Here is a 25461-nt window from a genome sequence, read left to right as displayed (position 1 = left end):
TGGGCGCTACCAGCGCATGTCGGAGGTTGAGAGAAACTCTTGGCTGGGTTCTAGAGTTTGGCCCTCATGGCGGAGATAATTCAGGAACGTATAGAAGACCGGCTTCCCGAGTTGGAACAGCTGGAGCGCATTGGACTATTCAGTCACGCGGAGATTAAGTGAGGCTGAGGAAGGGGAAGGTCTGGGGCGGGCTGAGGGGCGGCGGCGGCGGCCGGTGTGCGCGTGGCGGCCGCAGGGGTGGGCAGCCGTTGAGTGCTGTTTGTTTTTCCTCATGTGGCGGAAGCCCCTCTCTAGGTTTTGATGATGCCTCGAATTAACTTCTCATGTATTGTAAGGTGATCCGTGCCACCAGACTTAGTGACAGCTCTTCATGGAGCCCGGTCTTGGGGCAGCCAGGTGATAAAACCAGGCTCCCTGCCCATCGGGCGCTAACTGCCCCGTGCGTGCTGGGAGAGAGACACGAGAAACGTTTTGATTGCGGTGCGGTGCGCTGCCAGTTGATGATAGTAGAGTTGCAGAGAGAGGGCCGAGGGAGCCCGCGAGGAGTCGATAAATCTTTCTCACAAGGCTTGACGATGGGGACCATTTAATTCAATTTCGTATTCTGCCCCAGGGCGCAGCCAGCGATGCCTGGCACAAAGTTGGCGTTCAGTCATTTGTTAAAATTAAGTTTAATAATGGTTTTACATGGTTTTCTTCTACTCTTTTTTCATTTTACGTCGACTCTGAGGGTACTACTGTGACTATGGGGTCCTTAAAGTAAACATTGTTACTGAAATGCTGCATGTCGGGTGTGGACGCTTAATAAAGGCTCAGTGAATGTGACCGTTATCATTAACTAGGGACAGTTATTGGTCTTGCCCATCATGCATTAAATTCTCCTGATAGGTACGTGCTGTTTGTTTATTTCTTAGCTAAATACATAAGTATCTCCCATAAGTCCTTGTAGAGATAATAAATCTTTCTATGTAGACACAATCTGAGGGTTTTTCTTTCTATCTATCTTTCTTTTTTTTTTTTAAATCTGCATGTTGGAAACTCAGAAGTAAGAGGAATTTAGGAAAGAGATTTGATTATCATTAAAATTTAAGTGACCTGACTTTGGAGGAAAAGAAATCTTTGTTAATACCATATATAAATAATGTGAAGTACTTAAGGTTATTTGCTTTGCTGGTGGGAATGTTAATAATGGTCCTGGCAATCAATTAAGATGATTTTTGTGAAAGTTTTAAAATAAATCCTGATGCATTGCTTCTCAGCCTTTTGGCTAAGATCAAGTGTGAAAATATACAAAATATACCCTGATGCCCTTAAGAACACAGAAATAATCACGTAAGAGAATACTTGCTTACGGAGAATAATAATTCGGGAATTACATGTTTTGGTAAATACGTTTTAAATATATTAAAAATGAAGAAACTTAACTCACACTTACTTAAGTTTTGCTCTTTTCAAGTGTTACATTTTAAATGGCTTTCTCTTCAGGGCTATCATTAAGAAGGCTTCGGATCTAGAATACAGAATACAGCGAAGAGCTCTTTGTAAGGAAGACTTTATCAATTATGTTCAAGTAAGTGAATAATTTCATTACCTTTTAATCTCACAAATTTTAAATTAATAATAGAATGGCCAGCTTGATGTCAGTTTTTAACAAAATTCTAGAACTGATGATTAGACAGGTGACTTCTGAATAAAAACAGAGGTGGTTTGGGAGGAGCATTGCTCCACTACGGCTTTAGTCCCTGGGAAACTGAACTTTTTTTTTTTTTTTTTTTTTTGAGGTTAGTTGACCAGAGACTGCCCAAGACACACTGTATCAGGATTTCAGCAAGAGATTTGATAGCCTATCTCTTGGGAAAAATAAAGGAGAGTGAGTTTGATGATAGTAGCTGGTTGGAAAGTCAATACTTATGCGTATGTAAATCTGTTAATTTAGAGAGAGGTATGCTGCAGGATTCTTCAGTCCTGTAAATGAATGGAAGATTCGAGTGAAGATAAAATATACATGCCAAACCTATTTTTACATGGGCGAGAATAGCTAATCTGTATAGGATGACAAAATCGGGATTCGGAAAGAACCTAGTAATAAGATGAAATGTTTTAAGACTAAAGGTTCTGAGCTTAGATTAAGAACAACTAATGATATATGAGCCCTGGCTAAGAGTCTTGTATTTGAAAGAGGTCCTAGAGCTCATAGTAAATTGCTAACTCAAAATGAGCCAAGAGCATATTATGTAAAAAAATATAATTTAATTGATAGCGTTAACAAAAGTAGAGTGTTGGGTAAATTAGTCAAGCAGAGGACATTGCAAATAGTGGGCACTCAGATGATGTTGGCTTGAAAAAAAGCGTTTTGCACTTACCAGACCATGTCTGGAGCGGTGTGTTAGGCTCAAGACTACATTTTAAGAAGGACTGTGAGAGGTTGGTTGGAAGGCAGCCGGGATGGAAACCTCGTTCTAGGAGGAATTAGAAGGAAATAGAAATGTTTAACCTTACAGAGACTTAAGAAGTGACAAGTCATTTCATCCTCAAATATTTAAGAACTGTGTGGATTAGATTGATTTGTTTAGTTTTAAAAGAGAACATAACTGAGATTAGATTAAAAACACACAAATAAACACACTCTTACATATATCTCCCCACACACACCCTGCACACAACTGTATAAACTTGCTATGAGGTATAAGTGGCATTTTAAATTATGAGTTTCTGGGTATCCACATTGAAAAAATAAAATTGAGTCCCTTCCTCACATAGTACACATGAATCAAATCCTGCTGAATTGGAAAGCTAAATGTGGGGGGAAAGCTTTAAATCTTCAAAAAATATGAAAGAATGACTTCAGGTAGGGAAAGATTTCTTAAATTAGATTGTGAAAGCACATGCTATGAAGAGAAGAATTATTTGACCATGTTAAAAGTAAAAGTTGCCCCAGTTGGTGTCGCTCAGATGGTTGGAGCATCGTCCTGTGTACTGAAGGGTCGTGGGTTCGATTTCCAGTCAGGGAACATACTCAGGTTTCTCTCTCTCCCCCTCTCCCTTCCTCTCTCTCTCAAATCAATAAAAATATATCCTTGGGTGAGAATTACAAATCAAGAAAATGACAACTAGAAAGAAAATAGAAACAACTGGAAAAATTTGGGCATGCAATTTACAAAGGGGAAACATCATTAGTTGGTAAACTTATGAAAAAATGTTAGCCTCAGTAATCAGGTAAATAGAGATTAAAACCAGGGTGCAGTACTACTGTATATCCATCATATTAGCAAATGTTTTAAAGACTGATGTTATCAGTATACAGTTGATACAACCACTTTGGAGAGCAATTTGGTAACATCCCATAAAGCTGAAAATATGTCTGCTCTGTGACCCAGCAATTTCATTCATTTAGCCATAGAGTAAATATTGAGTACCTACTGTGTACAATTCAATGGGTAGTGCCATGATAAATAAGCCGACAAAAATCATTGCATTGAAGAGCTTACATATTAGTGGTGGAAGTCGGTGTACACCTTGGAAAAGTTCCCGGATATGTCAACAAGAAGATATGTACAAGAATATTAATTGCACCTTTTTGAAATAGAAAAATTGGAAACATGCATCAGCAGGAGAAATTGCACATTTATACAGTGAAATACTATATATAGCAGTTAAAATGAAGGGACTTCAGTTTCATGTGTCAAGAGGGATATATTTAAAGTCAGTGTTGGTTCTGGCGGAGTAGCTCAGCTGGTTAGAGTGTTGCCCCCATACGCCAAGGTTGTGGGTTTGATCTTCAGTTGGGGCACATACAAGAAATAACCAGTGAATGCATAAACAAATGGAACAACAAATTGATGTTTCTCCCTTGCTGCCTCCTTCCCTTCCTCCCTCTCTCTCCAGCTGTTCCAAATTAAAAGTAACTTAATGTTGAGTAAAAATATGGAGTGATGGGTACAATATGATACCATTTATGTAAAGCTTAAAAGCATTATAATAAAGTCAAAAGTCATGTTTGCGAGTGACAAGCAGTCAAATAAAGATAGTCATTTCCTCTGGGGAGGAAGAAGAGTGGAATCAGATATGGTACATAGTGGGGCTTCACTCTTCTTTGAAGTGTTTTCTTTCTAAATAATATTTGAAGCAAATATATAGTAATTGTAGGGTTTGACATAGCTGTGTGGTAGCTACCTGCATGGGTGTTCTGTGTGCTCAAAATATTTCACAAAATATTTTAAAAATGAAGCATGCAGTCTTACGAGGTTCTGAGGTTTCAGTTTCTTAATATTTAAGCCAAGGCTTACAGAGGAATTGTACAAACCTATTATCTGCTTGTGCATCAGCTAAGATTTTTCAAAGGTTAATTACTAAAAGTTTAAATATACTTTCATACTAGAAAGTTAGATCAATAATATAAACCTTATATCTTGGGGGTTTTGTAACATGCTCTCTTTGTAGCTAATTTGTTTATATGCTTGCTAATGTGTGTATTTTTGAGTGTTGCAGATGTAAGGTGAATTTTCAGTGAATGCTAGACATTTACTGTAGATTATGCTTCTTGACAGCAAATTATCTTTTGTTTTATATTCTTGATTTTTATTTACTTTATGATTTTAACTAAGTGTATTTCCTATACATGTAAAAGGTTATAATTTTTCTTGTTTTCCTCTTTTTTGTGTATGTTTTCCTTCTATAGTATGAAATTAATCTTTTGGAGCTGATCCAGAGGAGAAGATCTGTAAGTAGCTGATTATCTGGAAGTTGGAAAAAAATATAGAATGAAATAGGGTGGCTCTATTGCTAGAACTTGGGTTTGGGAAGTGGTTTGCATTGACAAGTTGCATGATGATGTACTCATAATGGATGTTTGTAATCCTTTGCTTTCTCTGTCAGTATTGTTTAGTGATCAAGTGAGTGCTGCTTTGGGTAAATGTGATTAAACTGAGGCTTGTTTTTATGTTCCTTTTTAGCGCATCGGGTATTCATTTAAGAAGGATGAGATTGAGAATTCTATTGTACACCGGGTACAAGGTGTGTTCCGACGCGCTTCAGCAAAGTGGAAAGTAAGTGATCAGAGCTTCCTTAATTGTAAGAGATGTGAAGATATATATTATACATATTCTGATGTGGACGTTCAAGTGCATTGTTGTCCATTGTTTATTCTTATCTTGGGTGTCTCAATACTTATTCTAATGGTGGTATTATTACCTGCAACCACTTACCAAACCATTAAGAAAATTGATCTCATTACCTGATAGTTATTCTGTGAGGATGGTGCTGAAAGCAGTGGATTTGATACACAGTTAAGGAGCAGAAAATGGTCTGGGATTTGCTTGGCTATATCTCTAAATTAAGTACACTAAAGACTTGGATGTGGACGATAAATGGTTAGAGTAGGGGCAGTACCTCAGTAACTTGATTTTCTTCAAGTTTGGCTCTGGGACTGAGACATATTATATGGGAAGTACTTTGGATTCCTGGGAATGACAAATTTTGGGTTGCTGTTCTTGATTGAGACCATTTTAAAACTGCACTGAACAAACTGGATAGATGACAAATTTTGTCTTGGAGCATGGTAGGTGGGAATTACTGTGGTTAAGAGATTTAAGGCCTCAGTGAGGAAGAGCTTAATAGGCTGGGGGTGTTGTAACATTAGATTTTCTGAAGTCTGCCTCTGTTTCAAAGGTGTTTTATATTATAAAGCTCAAATTCAGGCGGCTTACTACATCACTTTTCTTGCAGGATGATGTTCAACTTTGGCTGTCCTATGTTGTCTTCTGTAAGAAATGGGTGAGTAATTGGGCAGCCGAGTCTTACTCCCTCATTCTTTCTTTTGGTTAGTTGGCCTTTTAAGCCCCATACTTGATTACTAAATTCCATGTTTTCTCCAAAGATGTAGGGTTAACAAACGGGAAAAGGACCCAAGAAGACTGAACTTCAGTGTAACATTTGTATATCTGAATGACTCAATGGCTTTCAATTCATTTGAAAAGTTAAAACTTTTTTATAATTTTATTTATTGAGTTAAGAGAGAGACATTTGTTGTTCCACCCACTGATGCATTCATTCGTTGCCTCTTGTATGTGCCCTGACTGGAGATCAGGCCCACAACCTGGGCACATTGGGACAATGCTCCAACCGCCTGAGCTACCTGGCCAAGGCCTGACATTTTTTTTTTAAATATTTAGAATGCTTATGTAGAGTGGTTTAGGTAGAAGAAAACTATGAGTGTCTGTGTATGTTTACATGTCCTTAGCAATAGCAGATCTTGCCCCATTGGATTTTATAGTTTGTAAGGGTACAGACAGATCTCTTAGAGAGAAGTAACAGTGATTTCATTGTGTTGGAAGTTTAATTTTTCTCTGTCTTTTCAGGCTACCAAAGCTCAACTTAGCAAGGTGTTCTCTGCCATGTTGGCCATTCATTCAAACAAGCCAGGTATGGTGAAATACTTGTCAGTTCTTTTTCTACCTTATGTAGACTCACACTGTTTTGGGATATTTTGCCTGATAAACCTAAAAGAGCTTATTTCAAGATCTTGAGCTTAGGCATTTGGCCTCAGCAGATTTGTTTCCTGAATGATGCTGCTTAGTTCATCCCTGCCTACTGTGTACTAGTTAGTGTGTTAGGTATTATATCTGTTGGCAAGTGGAACTACATTTCTTTTTTAGTTAATGGTAAAAGAAACTCTTTGGTCCTTTGAGGGACATTCTCTTTGAAGGTAGTCATGTTTAAGGGATTTCTGAAACAGGGGAAAAGATTAATGCAGATTTTACAGGAGTGACTGACACAGAGTTGGAACTCGTGCTTTGTAAGAGAAAGGCCTCTCTCAGGTGCATTCTGAGCGGTGCATTCCTTTACAGTGGAGGTGCTCCAAAGCTTGTTCTTAACCAGGCCCTTTACCACGCACAAGACTCCACAGGCCACATTAGCACCAGGTTATTCAGAAGAGAGCAGGGCAGCACTGGCGTGTTTTTCCAGTAGAGTGCTCTTAGCGGTATGGAGGCTACTGACAGTTCAGTGGCGAGGGATGAGTGGGTAGGGGGGCCACCCTGGCTTAGAAGACCCATGGATGGGCATAGCTTCCAGGGATCCTGGCCGCCTCATCCAGATGTGGTTATCAACCATAGGTTATTTTTACCAAAAGCAATCTTGCCTGGTAACTAGCTCATCTTTATTGAGTTTCTAGGGAAATGGTTCGAATGCTAACTCAAAGTTAATGTCCCTTGTAGAAGGACAAAAGTTTGTTTTCTTTTAAGCCTTTATTCCCAGTAGGTATGATAAAAATTTACTTTTAAAATTATAAGTAATTAAAAAAAATTGAACTATTTTCAATATAGAGAAAAGAGCAAAATTTTATTTCATTGATTCTTAGCTGCACAATATTTTCCAGCATTTTATCACTTAAAATTTGTATGTGGCTTAAAATGATGTTGACCTTAGATGAGATCAAACAGTAATAGGCACATAATAAGTACTCTCAGGTGTTAACATTTATCTGTTTCTTTCAGGATACTCTATAAGTTTAGGTAAAGCAATAATACTGTAAAAATAATCATTACAAACTCCTCTCCATTTCCTTTCTCTTTTGGTAGGATTAAAAAAATTCTTTGAGTATTAAAATTGGACCATTGGTCTTTTTTTGCCTGAGTTGGTTAATTTAATAAAATGAAGTCTGATGTTTTTCATTTATAGCTCTGTGGATTATGGCAGCCAAATGGGAAATGGAAGATCGCTTGTCTTCAGAAAGTGCAAGACAACTCTTTCTTCGAGCTCTGCGCTTTCATCCCCATTGCCCAAAACTTTATCAAGAAGTAAGTGTGTGGACATTACATGAGAGAGTGATGTCTCACTTTGGTCTACATGAGAGAGTGATGTCTCACTTTGGTCCTCTAGAGCACACATTCTTTAAGTTTTTTAAAAAAAGACTTTGAATTATGGAGGCTAGGGATTGGTAAGGAGCTGCTGGAGAAAGGGGGCCAGGAGGGTGTTTTTTGGTTAGTAGTAGGTTTTGACCATATGCGTCTTCTAGGTTCTTAGTGAGAGATTAAAACTCCTACCTGCCCATTATGGTTGGGAGGGGTAGTGGACCTTACCTTTATAAAATGGAGGGGCCAGGGTTCAGCCATCTTTATAGCTTTGTTCTTATTTTTTTCTTACCCCTCCCTCCTTCCTTTTCTTCCTCCCCTTTCTCCCTTCCCCCACTGCCTTTGGCTTTTCTTCACTTTTTTTCCTGTTTTCCTCTTATCTTTTTGTCTCTCTTTCTTGAGGTAGATATTTTCTTCCCCTCTTGGTAGAGTTATTCCCCCTTGGAGGGGTACTTTTGATGAAAGAAAACCAAAAACAAAAGCATTTGTTTTTCTTTTATCAAAAATATCCTTCATTGCCTGGCCCGGCGTCGCTCAGTGGTTGAGCATTGACCTAGGATCCAGGAGACTGAGGTTTGATTCCTGGTCAGGACACATGCCCGGGTTGCAGGCTTAATCCCCAGTCGGGGGCATGCAGGAGGTAGCCGATCGATGATTCTCATCATTGATGTTTCTGTCTCTCCCTCTCCCTTCCTCTCTCTGAAATCCATAAAGATATATTAAAAAAAAAAGTATCCCTCCAAAGGGGAATAAGTGCATTATTGAAAACTGCACCTTTTTCTGAGGTATTTGTCAGGATAAGGGAGAAACTGCTGTTTAGTCTTCAAATGAAAAGCCTGTGTGCTGAGGGGTAAAAGATAGGGGTTTTCATGCTAATTGGTATTGTCACTGTCCCAACCATACTTTTGGTCTTGTAACTTAATGATGTTTTATATTGTAGTCTTGTGTCCTTTTGTTTCTTTACATATTCTGTTAGACATTCCTTTGCTGCCTTTATTATTTTTATTGAAAAACTATTGTAAGAATCAATCTTCCCTGTTGTTAGAGAGTTGTTGTATGGTGTTATTTTTATTTATTTAATTTTTTCTTTATTTTTTTCCATCACAATTTATCCCTCCAATACCCTCTCTTCCACCTCCACTCCCCCCCTCGTGTTAATATTTTACATGGTTTTTGGAGGCTTTCACAAGTGCTCATACTTGTATTTTCCAAAATGGAAATAGATTTATTGTTTATTCTTATCAAAAGTAATTAGAATTTGTTTATTATAAGTGGTTCAGAGAAAACAGTTGTATGAAAAAGTAAGGGAAAAAGTACTCATATTTTATCACCCTTGCTTTATGCCTATTACAGATAATTAAAACAACTTCTGTTTCTAAAAAGTAGGATTCTATTACATATTCTTGTGTTCTGTATCTTTACCTAATATATCATGAATATAGTTCCATGTTAGTATATATTGACCTATAATTGGTTATGTTTAAACTTTTTAGGCCTCTTTCAATCTTAAACTACTGAGGACCTCAAAGACCTTTTGTTTATATGGGTTACCTCCATCAATTTTTATTTTATTGAAATTAAAACCAAGAAATCTAAAAGTATTTATTTAAAAACAAATTCATGATATGTTAATATAGGTTACTTATTTTTAGATGAAAATAACTCTTCTAAAACAAAGTTGAGAAAGAAGAACGGCATTATTATACATTTTTGTAAATCCCTTGAATATCTGACTTAATAGAGGACAGCTGGATGCTCAGAGCTCCTCTTGGCATTCAGTCTGGGTGATAGGACCCATCATGTAGTCTCTGAAAAAGTTTAAACTCTTAATAAGAGCAAAGGCAAGTAACCTGGTTAGTATTATTATGAAAATTTTCACTTTGTTCTCACACCTTCGTGTATGAAACTTAATTATTTAGGATTATTTTCTTTTGATTGATTTCTAGAAGCAGAATTTCTGGTTTAAACAGTATAAACACTTTTAAAAAATTCATCATTTTAATATGTCTTGTAGCATAGAATTCAAAGTATTAAAATTTCTGGATAAGCCAACTTTACAGTACCTGTTAATCATGCATTAGTTTCTCTTTATATACGTGATATTACATATTTACCATTGATTTTTACTTCAGAATAATTATAGATTCCCAGGAAGTTACACAGATAATACAGTGAGTCCTGTGTACCGTATATTTAGTTTTCCATGATGGTTACATTTCATTAAGTTATACTATAATATCAAAGTCAGGAAATTATCATTGGTATAATGTGCATGTAGTTCTGTTTTTTCCTCCCACATATGTAGAATTGTGTAGCCACTGCAATCAAGATATGGAACTGTGCCATGATCACAGAGATCTCCCTCTTTGTCAGTGTCAGCTAGTTTCATAGCAAATATACCACTCCCCCCAAACTCCCAGATCCAATAATTATGGGTACAAAAGGCATCTTATCTGTTTCTAATGTTAAAAAAATTATTTCTAGAGCTTTTTAGTTCATCATTTCCCTTCTGTAGTACTTCAGGATGGAGCTGATGCATGCTGAGAAATTGAGGAAGGAAAAGCAAGAATTTGAGAAGGCCAAAATGGATGTGGTAAGATCCTAATATGTTGTCACTTGTTAATATGTGTAGTGTTTTGAGCCCGCTTAGGAGTAAGAGAAAATCTTTGGAATGTATTTTTCTTTCCAATTTAATGTCATATTTTGAAACTTTAAGATGAGTCTAGAGTTGACTTAATAAAATGGGCTTAATAATAAAAATGGAATTTTGTGCTTTAAAAATAGGCATTTGCACTAATTGGAATGGTCCTCAAGATTATTACTGATGGAATGGCCAAATGCTACCCTTTAGTACTTTATGATTTCATGAAATGACATATTAATGGGCTGAGGGAGCTTGAGAAAGGTTGTGGAAATGTGTGGTTTCTAGCCTCCTTTTTTATATAATTTTTTATGTGACAATAATTAAAAAAAAAGTTTTAGAATGTTAGAACTGAAAAAGGAACTTTGCTATCATCTGTTACTGTGCTTTCCAGCTCTGAAAATAAAAAAATTTTTTTTTCTTAAAATTGATTTTTAGAGAGAGGGAAAGAGAGAGGGAGGGTGGGCAGGAGAGAGAGAGAGAAACACTGATTTGTTGTTCCACTTACTGAGGCATTTATTGGTTGATTCTTGTATGTGCCCTGACTGGAGATTGAACCTGTAACCTTGGCTTATAGGGACAATACTCTAACCAACTGAGCTACTCGGCCAGGGCTCTGAAATTTTTTATCCAAATAAAGTCCTACGTAGAAGGTTCAACAGGGCATGTAAGAGTTGACCTATTCTGGTCTAAATGGAGAGTGAGGCCTTAAGCCGAGTGATCCTGCTACCACTCCAGGAGCCTGAGAGAACATAGTTTGAAGATAACTGTCTTGTTCAACTACACATTTTATAAGTGAGGGAACTGGCCCAGAGAGAGACATGATTTGCCAGAGGTCATATGGCACAGGTAGTCTAGGACTGTTCATTTTTCTCTAGTGCTTTTTCTGCTTATTTGCACTACCTGTTAAGTTATGTTCAATATAACACTCTTTAGGGAAATCTTGATTATCCTGAAGAAATCCTGACAGGCGAGTTGGCACGGATCATCTACAAAAATTCTATAAACATAATTAAAGGTAGGTATCTTGCGAACATTTATTTATGATGGGAAAGTGAAACAATCTATAATGAGGAAGACCTTTAACTTATTTTGAAAATTTATGTTAAAAATCCTGTTAGAATATGTATAAAATTCATTGTAGGAATGTTTCTTTCAGAAGGCTTATTGCCCTTTAGGATATACTTGAACATTTCAATAAGTTTTTATTTAGTACTTAATTCATGTGGGAAGTTGAAGAAAATAAATAGATGATTTAATACATTCCTTTATGCCCTTAAGAAGTTTAGAATAAAAGCTACGCCCGGCCAGGGTATCTTAGTGGTTGAGAATTGACCTGGAGGTCACAATTCGATGCTCAGTCAGGGCACATGCCTGAGTTGCAGGCTCAGTCCCCAGTAGGGGGCGTGCAGGAGGCAGCTGATAGACGATTCTCTCTCATCATTGATGTTTCTCTCTCTCTCCTTTCCTCTTTTTGAAATCAATAAAATCACTTAAAAAAAAAAAAAAGCTACAAGTACTTATAAATACACCAGAATATTAATAATGGCTTTGCTTGTGTAATGGAACTATGGGTGATTTTTTTCCTGCTTTGTCCTAATTTCTCTTTTTTTTGGCTTGATAGCAATCTTTTTTATTTATTTTTGTTCAAAATATTACAGATGTCCCTTTTTCTTCCCATTGACCCATTGCACCCCACCCCACCCCCTTCCCCATGTCCTATTTCTCAATTTGAAAAACAACAACTTTAGTATATCAAGAAGGTGGTACTTTTAGAGTGAAATGATACTTTAGAGTCTTACTCCCCTCCCCTACTTTTAAAATTTTAGGTGCAGAATTTCATGTGTCACTGCTTTCAATTGCACAGCTCTTTGACTTTGCCAAAGATCTGCAAAAAGAAATTTATGATGAGTAAGTAAAATAGTGGCAAGGTGAATATGGCTATTTCTTATTTTGTGGTAAGGGTTTGAAGTTGGATATTTAGAAAGTGGGAAAGAATATACCACACTACACCCTTGGAGGAAAGCTACGTTTTAAGACCATTGTATCATAGTAAATTGTATTTAAAAAATATATTCCTTGGCTTCCCTTGGAAAATAGTTTGGCTCTATTCAGTAACAAGTAAGACCTACAGCTTTTATAAAAATCTGTATTTTTGCTTTCTTGGCATGTCTTTTGTCCGTAAAGTGAAAGTTATACTCATGACTGTCTGTAGTTGAGTGCTGCAGGTGATTTTATTCTTTAATGTCTGGTTATATGGTTTGAGAATTACTTGCAGCCTACCTATGGGTACTTCATTCTTAGGTTGAACCCCTTAAACTTTCACAGAACCCCTTACTTTCACAGGAGATAAAATAGAACTTGAATCGGTTTTCTTTTTGGACATTTTCAGGTTTTTGGTAGAGGATTTGGTTGTTGCTTTTTCTTTGCCTTTATTGCAGAAATGCAAAAGCCTGGATAAAAAAAATAAGGTTCTCCAGGGCTCAAGGAGGATTGTCTCGCCCTACCTCCCTGCTGATTTGACCTTGAGAGCTAACCTGAAAGTTAACATTTGTGAATGATGTGTGAAACATTCTGAAACCTAATAAATGTGTGATCCATAGACAAAATTTATGCATAGAGTGTGCAGATATCTGAGGAGCCTATTTATAGTAATGGAATTGTTAAAGGGGCATCCTCTAAATGTTTATAGAGCATTGGGAACTATCTCTCTGTTTGATATTCTGAGTTAGTCTCCTGTCATAGGACTCATGCCAATAAGCTTTGTTTTTCAGCCTTCAGGCTGTGCACACAGATGACCCTCTCACTTGGGATTATGTGGCACGGCGAGAATTAGAGATACAGTCGCAGCCAGGAGAAGAGCAGCCTGCAGCAAAGCAAGCCAGAGCAGTGGAGGCAGGCCGGAAGGAGGAGCGCTGCTGTGCTGTGTACGAGGAGGCAGTCAAGAGTCTCCCTACAGGTGAATTGCACCAAATCACTGTGTGGCGTAGAAGTAATGGTGCTCATGAATGTGAAACTGAAGCCCCCATTCCCATGACCAAGATCTCTTTCAGGAATCTCTCTGATAGTGTACAGTGTGCCTGGCTTTCCGACTTGTTCTTTCTCTGGTGGTGAAGGATTGAGCTTTTTGACTTTCCCTGACAGTAATGGTATATATGTGTTCATACATTTGCTGGAAATGATACTCAGGAAGATTGTTTAATTACAATTCCTTAATTATCTTTTGATATAGATCACTTTGTGATTTTGTAATATTGGAGTATTAAGGTAGAGGGGGTATATAACATGGATAGACTTATAATTTTTATATTTATGTCATTACTCAGTTTTTCCCCCTCAGTGTTTGAGGTGGTTTATTGGCTGTGATCAGAATAACTTTTTTTTTCTAAAACCAGATTAGTTTAAACTGTTCTTCAGAGGAGTTTTCCCTTCAAAGAAAAGATGTGTGATGATTGTTAAACCAAGAATTGATGATTGATCAGTGTAATCTTTCTGACTTTTTCAGAGGCCATGTGGAAGTGTTACATCAACTTTTGCTTGGAAAGGTTTGCTAAGAAGACAAGTAGTCAGTCCCTCAGAGGACAGGTAAGGATGTAGTTAGAGTGGCTACTAGAAAGTGACTGTCTTTTGGAAAAAGACTCTTTTGGGGCCTGGGACAGCTTCCAAGAACTCCATGTTTAATCTTTCTCCTTGAGTGACTTGTCATTCTGATGGCCTGAGTCTGCTTTGCCCTTATCCTGGCCACGGGGTCAGGAGGTGCTCTATTACTGGTGCAGCTGTCCAACTCATCTAATCATATGAAACCACCTTAGTCCCTGCTCCCAGTTTTCAGAAATGTGCAAAACTGCATTTGTTGCTATCAGAGGCCAAAAACCTCTGCTGGAATCTTTGTAATGAACTGAGGCAATTTTCTGATTTCAGAGGCTGGAAAGAACCATGACTGTATTCAGGAAGGCACATGAACTCAAACTTCTACCAGAATTCCTGTACAAGCAGTGGGTAAGGACACGAGCACATTCACTGCCAGTTATATGTACTCAGTTCCAGGTGGTTCATGCTGGTGTTGTATGTTTTAACATACATAGTTATGTGACTAAGACCATTCGGAAGTTTGGTGTGTAGATGTAGAGTATTTACATTTGCCTGTCAGTGTTTGGTGTATGTCAGAAATGAAATCTGGCCCAGCTGGTGTGGCTGAGTGGTTGAGCCATGGACCAGGAGGTTGTGGTTCAATTCCTGGTCAGGACACATGCCCAGGTTGTGGCCTCAGTCCCCAGTAGGGGGTGTGCAGGGGGCAGCTGATCGATGATTCTCATCATTGATATTTCTCCCTCTTTCTCCCTCTCCCTTGCTGTCTCCGAAATCAATAAAAATATACCTTTTTATTTTATTTTATTTAAAAAAAAAATATATCTATTGATTTCAGAGAGAGGAAAGGAGAGGGAGGGAGAGATATAGAAACATCAATGATGAGAGAGTCATTGATCGGCTGCCTCCTGCAGGCTCCCGACTGCGGATCGAGCCCGCAACCCGGGCATGTGCCCTGACTGGGAATCGAACCCTGATCGCCTGGATCCTAGGTCCACGCTCAATAGCTGAGCCACGCCCGGCCGGGCTAAAAATATACCTTTTTAAAAAAAAGGAATCTGTGTCTGTAAAGGGAAGAATATTATGTAGCAGAAAACACAAGGAGTCACAGTTTGGGTTTATTTTGTTTGTCCACCCTTCCATCTTTTACTGAACATCCCTTTCCTAGCTTTCAATCTAAACGCCTGGCCCAGGTTAAGCATTGGAAACAAATTAGATGTGTTCCCTGTGTGTCAGAATCTGACGTTCTAGGAGGAGCTGTATTAACTCATTCCTACCCCCAGGGTGGGTGAGGATTGTTATTGAGACCAGAGTAATGTGCTGTGGGAGTACATAGTTCTAGATCAAGTTTGCCACTTAATAGTGAGGTGACTTGGGCAAATCACTTAACCTTTCTGAGTTTGTCGACTCAGTTTTAAAATAGTGATAGTGATCCTTGGTTTTGCCACGTCACAGCATAATGTGAAATAATGTGTTAGTGTATTTAAATACCTTTCTAGGACAAAAAAGGACGAAAATCTTTATATTTGTCTAGTGCCAACTCCTGATTCATATTATTATGCAATTTTTATATAATTACAATTAATGTTTTGCTATTTTGTATTCTATTATTTTTACATTAACATTTAAAAATACTTACATGATGCTATGCTGTATACTAGCCTGTTATATTATACCACTTCCGAGGTACCCTTCTCCCACTTTGGCATCTGTCTCGCAAAAATCCCAGACCTGGGTGAGCTCAGCTGCCCCTGTTTGGGTTATTGAATTGAATGATGGCAAGACAGTCCCACTCTCTCTGTCCAGTAGGGCTTTGCTTTGAGGTGTTATTCTGGAAGTCCTGCTCTCTTTCTATTATTGCTTATTTTGCCATTCACCACTCTGGCTATTTCAGACATCCTCTGCTCTCCAGGTCTCTCATGTTGCCCTTTCTAACCCTACCATCTCATCACTCATTTGGGGACTTTGCCTTTAATGAGAGTTCCTCAGCGTGCTGCTGTACTTAAAAAGCTTTGCTGATTTCTGCATCCATTCTTTATCCAGATTAATTGCCACAGAATGATGTTTTAAAATTGATTATCAGATTCTGTGGCTTTCCACTGTCCTTTGGATAAAGCTGCTCAGTCTCATTAATTTGCCCCCCCCCTCCCCCCCCATATTGCCAGCCTCATCTGCCAGTTCTCCAGTTTACATCTTACCCTCCACCCCCAACCATTCTGAACTTGGATTTCCAAGCTGTCTCTCATCTTCAGCCTCTTGCACATGCTGGTTAGGACCTCTGCTTTCACCTGACTGATGCCTGCTCTTAAGTCTAAATGGTGCTTCCTTTTTGGAGTCCTTTCTCATCACTGCCATAGACCCTGTTGGGTGTTCCTGCTTTGTACTCTGATAGCATATGATGCTTTTTCTGTCCTGGCACATATCACATTGCTAGACGGAGGCTCTGTGCATGGTGGAGAATGCACCTCATAGTCTCATTATTGAATTTAGAATGTACAGTATGCAATAAAAATCCTGCTGAATGAATGGATTATATACTGCCATTTATTTACTGTTTCACAGTTTTATAAAATTGAATTGGTTTTAGGTTTTTTCCTCCCCCCGTTAAAATAGTGTTGATACAAGCATTTTGACCAGATAAGATTTCCTTCTGTTCATATACTTGTTGGGCCATATTTGTTAAAATACAATTCTCAAGTTTAAGTTATGAACACTTTTATGACTTGTGATATATAATGTCAGATTATATTTCAGCAAAATTATACTAGTTTATAGTGTGCTCTACTCTGAATGAATAAACTTGTTTCCTTACCAACCCACAAATACTGGTTTTATCTTTTCTGATGTTTATTCTCTCGTTTGGTGGGTATGGGTTTTATTATAGTGAACTGTTTTATTAGAAACTTAACTTTCAACCTAAGTTATTTAGATTCTCTACTTTCCCCCTCTTCCCTGTTTTTTGATACTGCTTAGGAGTAGGAGCAGGGAATGGAGGAATTCCAAATTGTTCACTTTGTACCTGTTTGGCAGCCATGGTAAAAGGCTTAGTGGAAAGGCTGTTGAAATTATTGCCTCGTTTATCCCCCATTACATAGATAATTTAGCTCTCAGGATTAATTTTCCAGTGATCCTTTGTCTTATCCAGATCGAGTTGTTGCTGCATCATGACTTCCTTAAGGAAGCTCTGCAGGTGGCTGTAGCCGGGATTGAGTTGTTTAGAGACTCTGTGATGATATGGGAGCTGAAGCTGCGGGTGCTGATTGAGTCAAAGAGCCCTGACGTAGCCAGGCATTTTGAAGAAGCCTTTGCGTCCCTGAAACCCCAGGTCTGTGAGTTGGGTCTTTTGTATTTCATTCTACTTGGGAAACCTTCTAAAACTCAAGCCAAAGTTTATTTGGAGTGTACTTGTCTCATGAGAGCTGGCCCTAGAGTACATTTGTGCTAGTGATTTAAGGGTCAATATTAGAAGAATTTGCTTCCGTTTAATGGCCTATTTCTAATTCTTTATTTGAAAATGGACTAAATTATATAAAATTTTATATTCCGTATAGATATCTTACAAGTGAGAAATATTAATAGAATATTCTCACTTGTTTCCAAAGCTGAGCTTAAGCCTGATTTTTAAAACACACATATATATATTTGTAAACCTTAAAAGTTTAAAAGACTAAACCTTAAAGCTTTGCAGTGAATCTTTTATATTAGTAGGAAAAAGTATTCCAGAAGTTAAAGTGGGGAAAAAAAATCTTAATTATTTTACTGTTCATTTGTGTGTGCCTCTGAGACATGAGTGGAGGTCAGATCGTTCAGCCTAGATAGTTAGTACTTGTGTTGTGAGTCCTAAATAGCAGAGATATTGCCTGGGTAGCTATAGGTTTGACTAGCTATGGGCTGTTAATTGCTCAATTAATGAACAGATAATCAATGGCAATAACCATAGGCAGCCTTCTCCAACATCAGGGAGCTAGAATTAACAGGTGAGTATTGCTTTGGGTGACTTGGCCAGAGACTGTATTCTGACATGTCATTGCTGCTGGTACTGAGGATTCCTTCAGAGTGAGGACAGACTGGGAATGAATCCATACTTTACATATTGGTTATCTTAGGAGGAACCTGTCTTTATAGTGACTAGTTTTCAGAGTGTAGTGCTAAACTATTGTTTTCTAACTAATTTTTTATTGTGAGCAGGTTTGTCTGCCATTGTGGATTTCTTGGGCAGAGTGGAGTGAAGGTGCCAGAAGCCAAGAAGACACTGAAGCCATCTATAAGGTATGGGCCTGGTGGTCTATGCCTTGTAGTGTGTGGGGAATGAGCAGATAGGTTTACTGGTTGGCTAGCTTTAGAGTTATTTCTATAGCAGCTCTTCCTAAAGCACTATTCATTGAGCAGCCTGGGATGGTTCTGGGAAAATGTGTATTGATATTTATAAATTTCCTTACACAGCTTGTGCCTTTTTTCTTTTGAATTATAGAAAGCTATCTTAGTTATCACGGGTGCTGACTCAACCACTCTGAAGGAAAAGTACCTGGATTGGGCTTATCGAAGTGGTGGCAACAAAAAGGCGAGAGCTGTGTTTAAAAGGTACTCACAGATGTTTGTAGCTGTTACTGGTCTCTCCACTCCATACTAGGTCCTCATACCCAGATTATATGTATCACAAATAGTATCTGAGGAAGTAATCCCAGAGACTTTTCAAGAAGTTTTTTTGTTTTTTTTAAAAATATATCTTTATTGATTTCAGAGAGAGGAAAGGAGAGGGAGAGAGAGAGAGACAGAAACATCAATGATGAGAGACATTGATCGAGCCCGCAACCTGGGCATGTGCCCTGACTGGGAATTGAACCCCAATCGCCCGGATCCTAGGTCCACACTCAACCGCTGAGCCACGCCCAGCCGGGCTTTCTTTTCTTTTTTAGAACAGTAAAAGCAGGTCACACCTATTGTGGAAAATTTTTTAAAAAGAGATAACTACAAATTCATTGTAATCCCATCATCAAGAGAAAAAAACCTATGTTGATGTATCATTTTAAAACTTGTCTTTCACATATTTGAGATTATCACATTTTCTTTGTTACTTTTGTTGGTAAACAGTAAGCCTGGTCTTTTCCATATCAGTAGTAGTTTTTCATATGTATGATTTATTAAAAAGTAGATGTATGACATTCCACTCTGTAGATGTGCCATAAACTATTTGGCACAGTAATACTGCTTTGATGAACATTTCTGCACACATATTTATCCGTGTTAGAAATCATTTCCCTTGAATATATTCTTAGAAGTGGAATTATTGGTCTCCTTCAAAAGACCTTGAGATGTAGTAGTAGAGGGAACTTAAGACTCTGAAAGTGAGAAAGCACAGGAAGAAAGGTGGATAGAAAAGAAGTTGGTGATGGTGAAGAGCGGCATTGGAGATTGAAAGCATTGAGTGACTGGTGGCTAAGTCCAGTCCTTGCATTGAATTGCGAGCAGGTCTTTATTGAACCGTGTTTTGTGGAGGCACTGGCATAGGTATTTATAGTCATGGGGTGTAAGAGGCTATCTGTCATTGTGAAAGATAACAGTTTCTCCTTTTTAGTTTACAGGAAAGCCGTCCATTTTCAGTTGATTTTTTCAGGAAAATAATCCAGTTTGAAAAGGAGCAAGTAAGTGTTCTATTCATTTCTTGTCTGGGAAAATGGATTAGTGGTTACTAATTTATGGCAGCATTTTGGTATTTAAAAAGCTCTCATTATAATATAAATTTCTGCTCCCTTTATCTCATTCCTTGTTTTCATAGAGATGGTTTAGGAATGGTAATCAGGCAAAGAAGAGAAAGTACCTGTCTGGAAAAGAGAAAGCTTAGATATCACTTCTTATAGGAAGCCCTCCCTGCCAGGCTGGGCGAGGCACTGCTTCTTTGCCTCCATGGCATCCTCTTTGTCTCGTAGCATATCGGGTTGTGAGGTGAAGAGTAGCACTTAGTAACAGTTTCTGGTATTTTATTTTTTATTTTTATTTTTTAATTTATCTTTATTGTTTTCAGAGAGAGTAAGGGAGAGGGAAAGAGAGAGATAGAAATATCAATGATGAGAGAGTCATTGATTGACTGCCTCCTGCACGCCCCCTACTGGGGATTGAGCCCACAGCCTGGGCATGTGCCCTGACCAAGAATTGAACGGCAATCTCCTGGACCATAGAGGTTGATTGATGCTCAACTGCTGAGCCGTGCCAGTTGGGCCAGTTTCTAGTATTTTTAACAGAACATGTGAGTAAGGGAAATACAGGAAGTCTCATTAAAATACTAATACATGAGCCCGGCTGGAGTGGTTCAGTGGTTGAGCATTGACCAGCCGACCTGTGATCCAGGAGATCACCGTTTGATTCCTGGTCAGGGCACATTCCTGGGTTGCCAGCTCGATCCCCAGAAGGGGGTTTGCAGGAGGCAGCCGGTCAGTGATACTCTCAATCATTAATGTTTCTATCTCTCTCCCTCTCTTTTTCTCTCTCTGAAATCAATAAAGACATATTAAAACAAAAACAAAAAAACCACACTAATACATGAAAACCCAAGTGTATCTGTAATCCTATCACAGCAACACAACCAGCCACGTTGTTACTTTTATTGTTTTCTTATATACATACAGTTTTGTACTGTTTCATTATTTATTGATTGATTTCAGAGAGAAAGGAAGGAAGAGAGAGAGAGAAACATTAACATTTATTCATTGTGAAGTTAGGACTAGTAGCTCTTTAGCTAGGTTCATAATTAATCAGCATTTAATTTAATCCTTGTAGTTACTTTAAGATCTCATTATCCTTGTTTTATGGACGAGGACACTTTTAAGATCAGAGAATTTAAAAAATTTGCTGAAGGTCGCCCTGGCCAGTATGATTCAGGTAGTTAGAGTGTTGTCCTGAAAGGTTGAGGTTCAATTCCCTGTCAGGGCACATACACAGGTTGTGGGTTCTATCCCCGTTCAGTCCTCTCACTGAGAATTAGTTAGGCCTTGTCCATGCTACTGTAGCAAAGTGCTTTTTATCACTGTTTGACATTTATTTCACTCTGGACGTAAATGTATTTGACTTTTCTCTGGTTAAGTTGAAAGCCAGGCTGTGTTCATCTTAAGCCACAACCTTCCTCTCCTTCAGATACCGAATAGAGGATAGCTACTTAACAATGTGGTTGAAATGAATTTGTGACATTATAAGTTAAGGTTTTTGAGGCAAGATTGTCTGATTATTTTTGTTAGGAATCCTGCAAGATGGCGAACTTAAGAGAATATTATGAGAGGGCTTTGAGAGAGTTTGGATCTGTAGATTCTGGTAAGTAAACTTCAGCTATAGACACACAAGTCTGTTTGCATGTGTTCTGTAATCTGTCATGGCTAGAACAGTGTTCCTTAACTTTTTTGAGTCATGGCCCTCTTTGAGAACAAAACTTGCATCCTTACCCTGCCTCTTCCCCCACTTCGTGCATAAATACTTACAGATATACTTTTAGTTATAATTTCAAGTTCACAAGCTCAAGAGTCCGTAGGTTTTCTGTTAACTCTGGATTAGAGAAAGATCTGCTTGGTTTCGTTCTCTTTCAAAAGTGTGGTGTTTGTAAGGGAAAGGTTAATAATGTGGGTCAGAACAAAATGGGGTGGGAGTTATAGTTATAAGGGTTGTGGCAGGCTAGTTGACATTAGTTGTCATTGGCTGTTGCCACATTGTCCTCATTTATACGACTTGCAAAACATACTTCTGGGTGTAGATATATCATGTAAATTACTTAGTACTCAAAACTTCATGTGTATAGTTAAATTCACGTTAAAAATACATTTGTTCTTAAGAGGTTTCAACAGACCTGATAGAATGCATGAAAATGGTGTTTTTACTAACCTAAGCAAGTTTTGTTAAGCATGGCAACGAGGTTATAGTGAACTCATTGAGGTAAGTTTCACCTTGAAGGAGACTCAACCAAATCCTGCCTCTAAAATACTTAGTCTATTTGAGTTTGTAAAATACATATACTGTCATGATTAAAGTGAAGGTTTCTACTTTAAAAAATAGTTTTGATATACCGTAGTTTGAAGATGATGAGAAGTATTGTTTCACATAGGTTCTTTGGAAATAACAAGAAGTTAAGTTTCTTAGAAATCTTGCATTGAATTGATATTAAGTAATTAAGTTTACCTAATAAAGCCTCATCAGTTATCGTATGTTTATAGTAATTTTTTGGTTCCCTTTAAAGATCTTTGGATGGATTACATCAAAGAAGAATTGAACCACCCCCTTGGCAGACCTGAGAACTGCGGACAGATATATTGGCGAGCCATGAAAATGTTGCAGGGAGAGTCAGCAGAGAAGTTTGTAGCCAAACATGCTATGCATCAAGCTGGCAATTTGTGAAAAGAGGAAGACCACAGCCAACCTTCTGAAATAGTATTGTAAGCCCTCTGGGCAGGTTTGTGTTATGAATTCTTCTGCAGTTGGCAGACAAAATTTTGAGACATGTTTTAATTTTGTTACTGGGTTAATCTTTAATTCCAGAAAAGAGAACTGCTGTTTAGTGGCCAGAGGCTATTTGTTGAGGCTGTATTTACTGTAGATCCTAAATGTTTTCCAAAATATGTGGAAATCATACAACTGAGTTTCTTTTATTACCCCTGTCAGGGGTGGATGTCTCTAATCTAGACCTAGGGGCCAGTTGAAATGGAGGGGAAAGTACAGCTCTGTTTATTTTCTCATTATAAAAGTATACATGGTATGTGTCTGTTGTAGAAAATATGGTAAGAATAGAATAATGAAAATAAAAGTATCCGGTCATATCATCTGGAGTTAAACTCAGTAATTTGATTTCCTTGATTGAAATTGGATTTATTCTGAGATCATTTATTTAGTCATTGAGTGCTCATCATAAGCAGAAAAGAAGGGAAGCTCTTTGGGATGGATGTCTTGAGAGCTGGCTGAAGCAGTAGAGAAGGATTGGGGAAAAAGTCCTTTAAGAAGATTAAGACATTATAAAAGTGTCTTTTATTCCTGGGACAGATCTGCAGAGAAGTGTTTACCATGGGAAGGCCTGGCAACCAAAGAAGGGCAGGGCTAGGGAGTAGATTAGAATGCAGAGAAGGGCTTCAGAGGCGATGATGGTAGATGGCTTAGAGCAGAGAAGGGCATTCTGGGAGCAGGGGACGCAGTTGTTTGAATTTTATGTTATTTAACTTAACATTATGATGTCAGTGGGAGAAATATTCAGTACAGTTTACTTACTATGTTTCACTTAATGTTGTTTTCCCCCATATCATTAAAATAACCTTAAAAACATTTGATTTATAGCATTCCATTGAGTAGATGAGCCATGACTTATTTTACTAATCCCCTGTGGTTGGACCTTGCCATTTGTAATTTTTTTCTAATTATAAACACTGTTGATGAAGATTCTTGTAAATCTTTGTTTACATCCTTGGTTATTTCTTTAGTAGATTGATATCTTACAGAATTATTAGATTAAAGGATATAACTTTTTAAAGGAATATTGATATATATTGCCAGTTTGCAATGCATGAAAATGTCAGCACCTTTGGCTGCAGAGTATATTTTATATTTTTATTTTAATAAGTGAAAAATGACATATCATTGTTTTAATGTGCATTTCTTTGACAGTAATGGAATGAATGTTTTTTTCCTGGTTCTCATCTTCTCATGTTCTTTGACAGTTCTTTGAACTTTTTCTTATTAATTTGTAAGTTTCATATATATTAAGAGTATTAACCTTTAGTTTGTCTATCATTTATTGCAAATAATTTGCCCCAGTTGTGTGTGTGTGTGTGTGTGTGTGTGTGTGTGTGTGTGTGTGTGTGGTTTTTGACATCCAGAGGTGTGTTTTTTTGTCTGTATGATTTTAAAATTTTTATTTTCTTAAATTCTCACTTGAGGACATTTTTTCCTTTGCTTTCCAGAGAGAGAGATGGAAGGAGGAGAGAGATGGAAGGGGGAGAGAGAGAGAAACATCAGTGTGAGAGAGACATGCCAATTGGTTGCTTCCCACACATGCCCTGACCAGGGCTGGGGATCGAGCCTGCAACCGAGGTATGTGCCGTTGGTCGGAATTGAACCCTGGACCCTTCATTCCAAGGGCCGACTCTCTAACCAAGCAATTAAACTAAATTTTCTACAATGCCATTTGTGGCCATTTTACTTTCTGCTGATGTGTGATATAATACCTTTATTATATATTAAATTCCTGTGAATATTCGCATCTGTTTTAGGGCATTTTTATTTTGAGCTTTTGTACTCTAAATGTTTGCTTGTCATTTGTTTTAAAATAAATCCTTATGTGGCATTTTTATTTTAGGAAAGAGATTTATGTTGCATGTAAGAGATGAGAGCAAAGAGGGTGGTGGTTGGCGTCTTATAGCAAGGCCATTCCCCCTGGGGTTATCACAACCCTATGTCTGGTCTTCACGGTTGAAGGTTTTGAAAATGCATCTAGCTAGTTCACGTGGAGCCTCACTGTTAGATATGGTAGTTTCTAGATACATGTGACAATTTAAATTTATTAAAATGAATTCAATTTCTCCTTTACACTGGCAACATTTCAAGTGCTTAATAGCCATATGTTTACCATATTGGACAGCACAGATAATATAACTTTTTTATTCCCACAATTGGAGAAGGCTCTATTGGATAGAGTTGAGCTAGATAAATCCAATTAGATTTGGGGAAACTGACTCATGGGTCAGAATAGAGGACACATTAATCCGTCACATTCCCTTGTAGGAAAGTCTAATAGAGAAAAAGAAAAGAGAATATTATGTATCAGCTGTTACACAAATGTTTTCAAATGTCGTATGTAGTTTATAAATAACACATACTTTGAAGGAGATGAGGGAATAGGCTTTCTAATCTCCCAAAGGTTGTATTAACGTGTCCTGGTAAGCAAGGGATCCCAGTTTATAGCTTTCTGCCACTTAAATGTTAAGGCACGTTACCACACCTTGAGCTGTTTTGTTCGAGTTTAGGCAGTGTGCGTGGGGACAGGCAGTGAAGGCTGTCCTTGCCTATCTTTTTCCACCTTCAGGTTGTAAAAAAGGAGCTTTGCCCTGGCCAGTGCGACTCAGTAGTTAGACATTATTGGTTCCATTCTGGGTCAAGGGCACGTACCTGGGTTGCAGGTTTGATCCCTGGCCCTGGTGGGGGGGTGTTTGGGAGGCAGCCAATCCATGTCTCATGTGTCTCTCACATCGATGTTTTTCTCTCTCCCTCCATCTCTCCCTACCACTCTTAAAAAAACCAAACAAATCCCCAAACTTTTTCCAGATCAGGCTAGGGTCAGCACAGAATGTTTAGTTTTATTATGACTGCAGTTTCCAGTACGTTATCGGAGTTTGTTTTTATCGTTTGTCCTGGTTTCTAATG

At 38.1% G+C, this 25461-nt stretch overlaps 1 protein-coding gene across 1 annotated transcript; it reads left to right on the top strand.

The window, feature by feature from the left end:
* On the top strand, positions 1 to 24298 carry UTP6 (UTP6 small subunit processome component). Its single transcript, XM_016207624.2, has 19 exons — positions 1 to 158; positions 1486 to 1570; positions 4679 to 4720; positions 4953 to 5045; positions 5725 to 5772; positions 6357 to 6420; positions 7678 to 7796; positions 10366 to 10443; positions 11428 to 11509; positions 12321 to 12402; positions 13266 to 13450; positions 13997 to 14076; positions 14413 to 14490; positions 17225 to 17404; positions 18268 to 18348; positions 18551 to 18660; positions 19655 to 19721; positions 21309 to 21381; positions 22295 to 24298. Exons 1-19 carry the CDS (start codon positions 67 to 69, stop codon positions 22450 to 22452), a joined length of 1797 nt encoding a protein of 598 aa, XP_016063110.2. The 5' UTR covers positions 1 to 66; the 3' UTR covers positions 22453 to 24298.
* Positions 24299 to 25461: the final 1163 nt, after the last annotated feature.

The sequence above is a fragment of the Miniopterus natalensis genome, chromosome 17 (genome assembly GCF_054644295.1).
Source record: "Miniopterus natalensis isolate mMinNat1 chromosome 17, mMinNat1.hap1, whole genome shotgun sequence".
Lineage (NCBI taxonomy): Eukaryota > Metazoa > Chordata > Mammalia > Chiroptera > Miniopteridae > Miniopterus > Miniopterus natalensis.
The sequence above is the reverse complement of the archived record's forward strand: the minus strand, read 5'-3'. Positions and strand labels throughout refer to the sequence as shown.

Coding starts and splice junctions, on each gene's coding strand:
- UTP6 (XM_016207624.2), top strand. CDS start 67: ATGGCGGAGATAATTCAGGAACGTATAGAAGACCGGCTTCCCGAGTTG. Junction 5,773..6,356: donor TTGTCTTCTGTAAGAAATGG/GTGAGTAATTGG, acceptor CTGTCTTTTCAG/GCTACCAAAGCTCAACTTAG. Junction 10,444..11,427: donor AGAAGGCCAAAATGGATGTG/GTAAGATCCTAA, acceptor AACACTCTTTAG/GGAAATCTTGATTATCCTGA.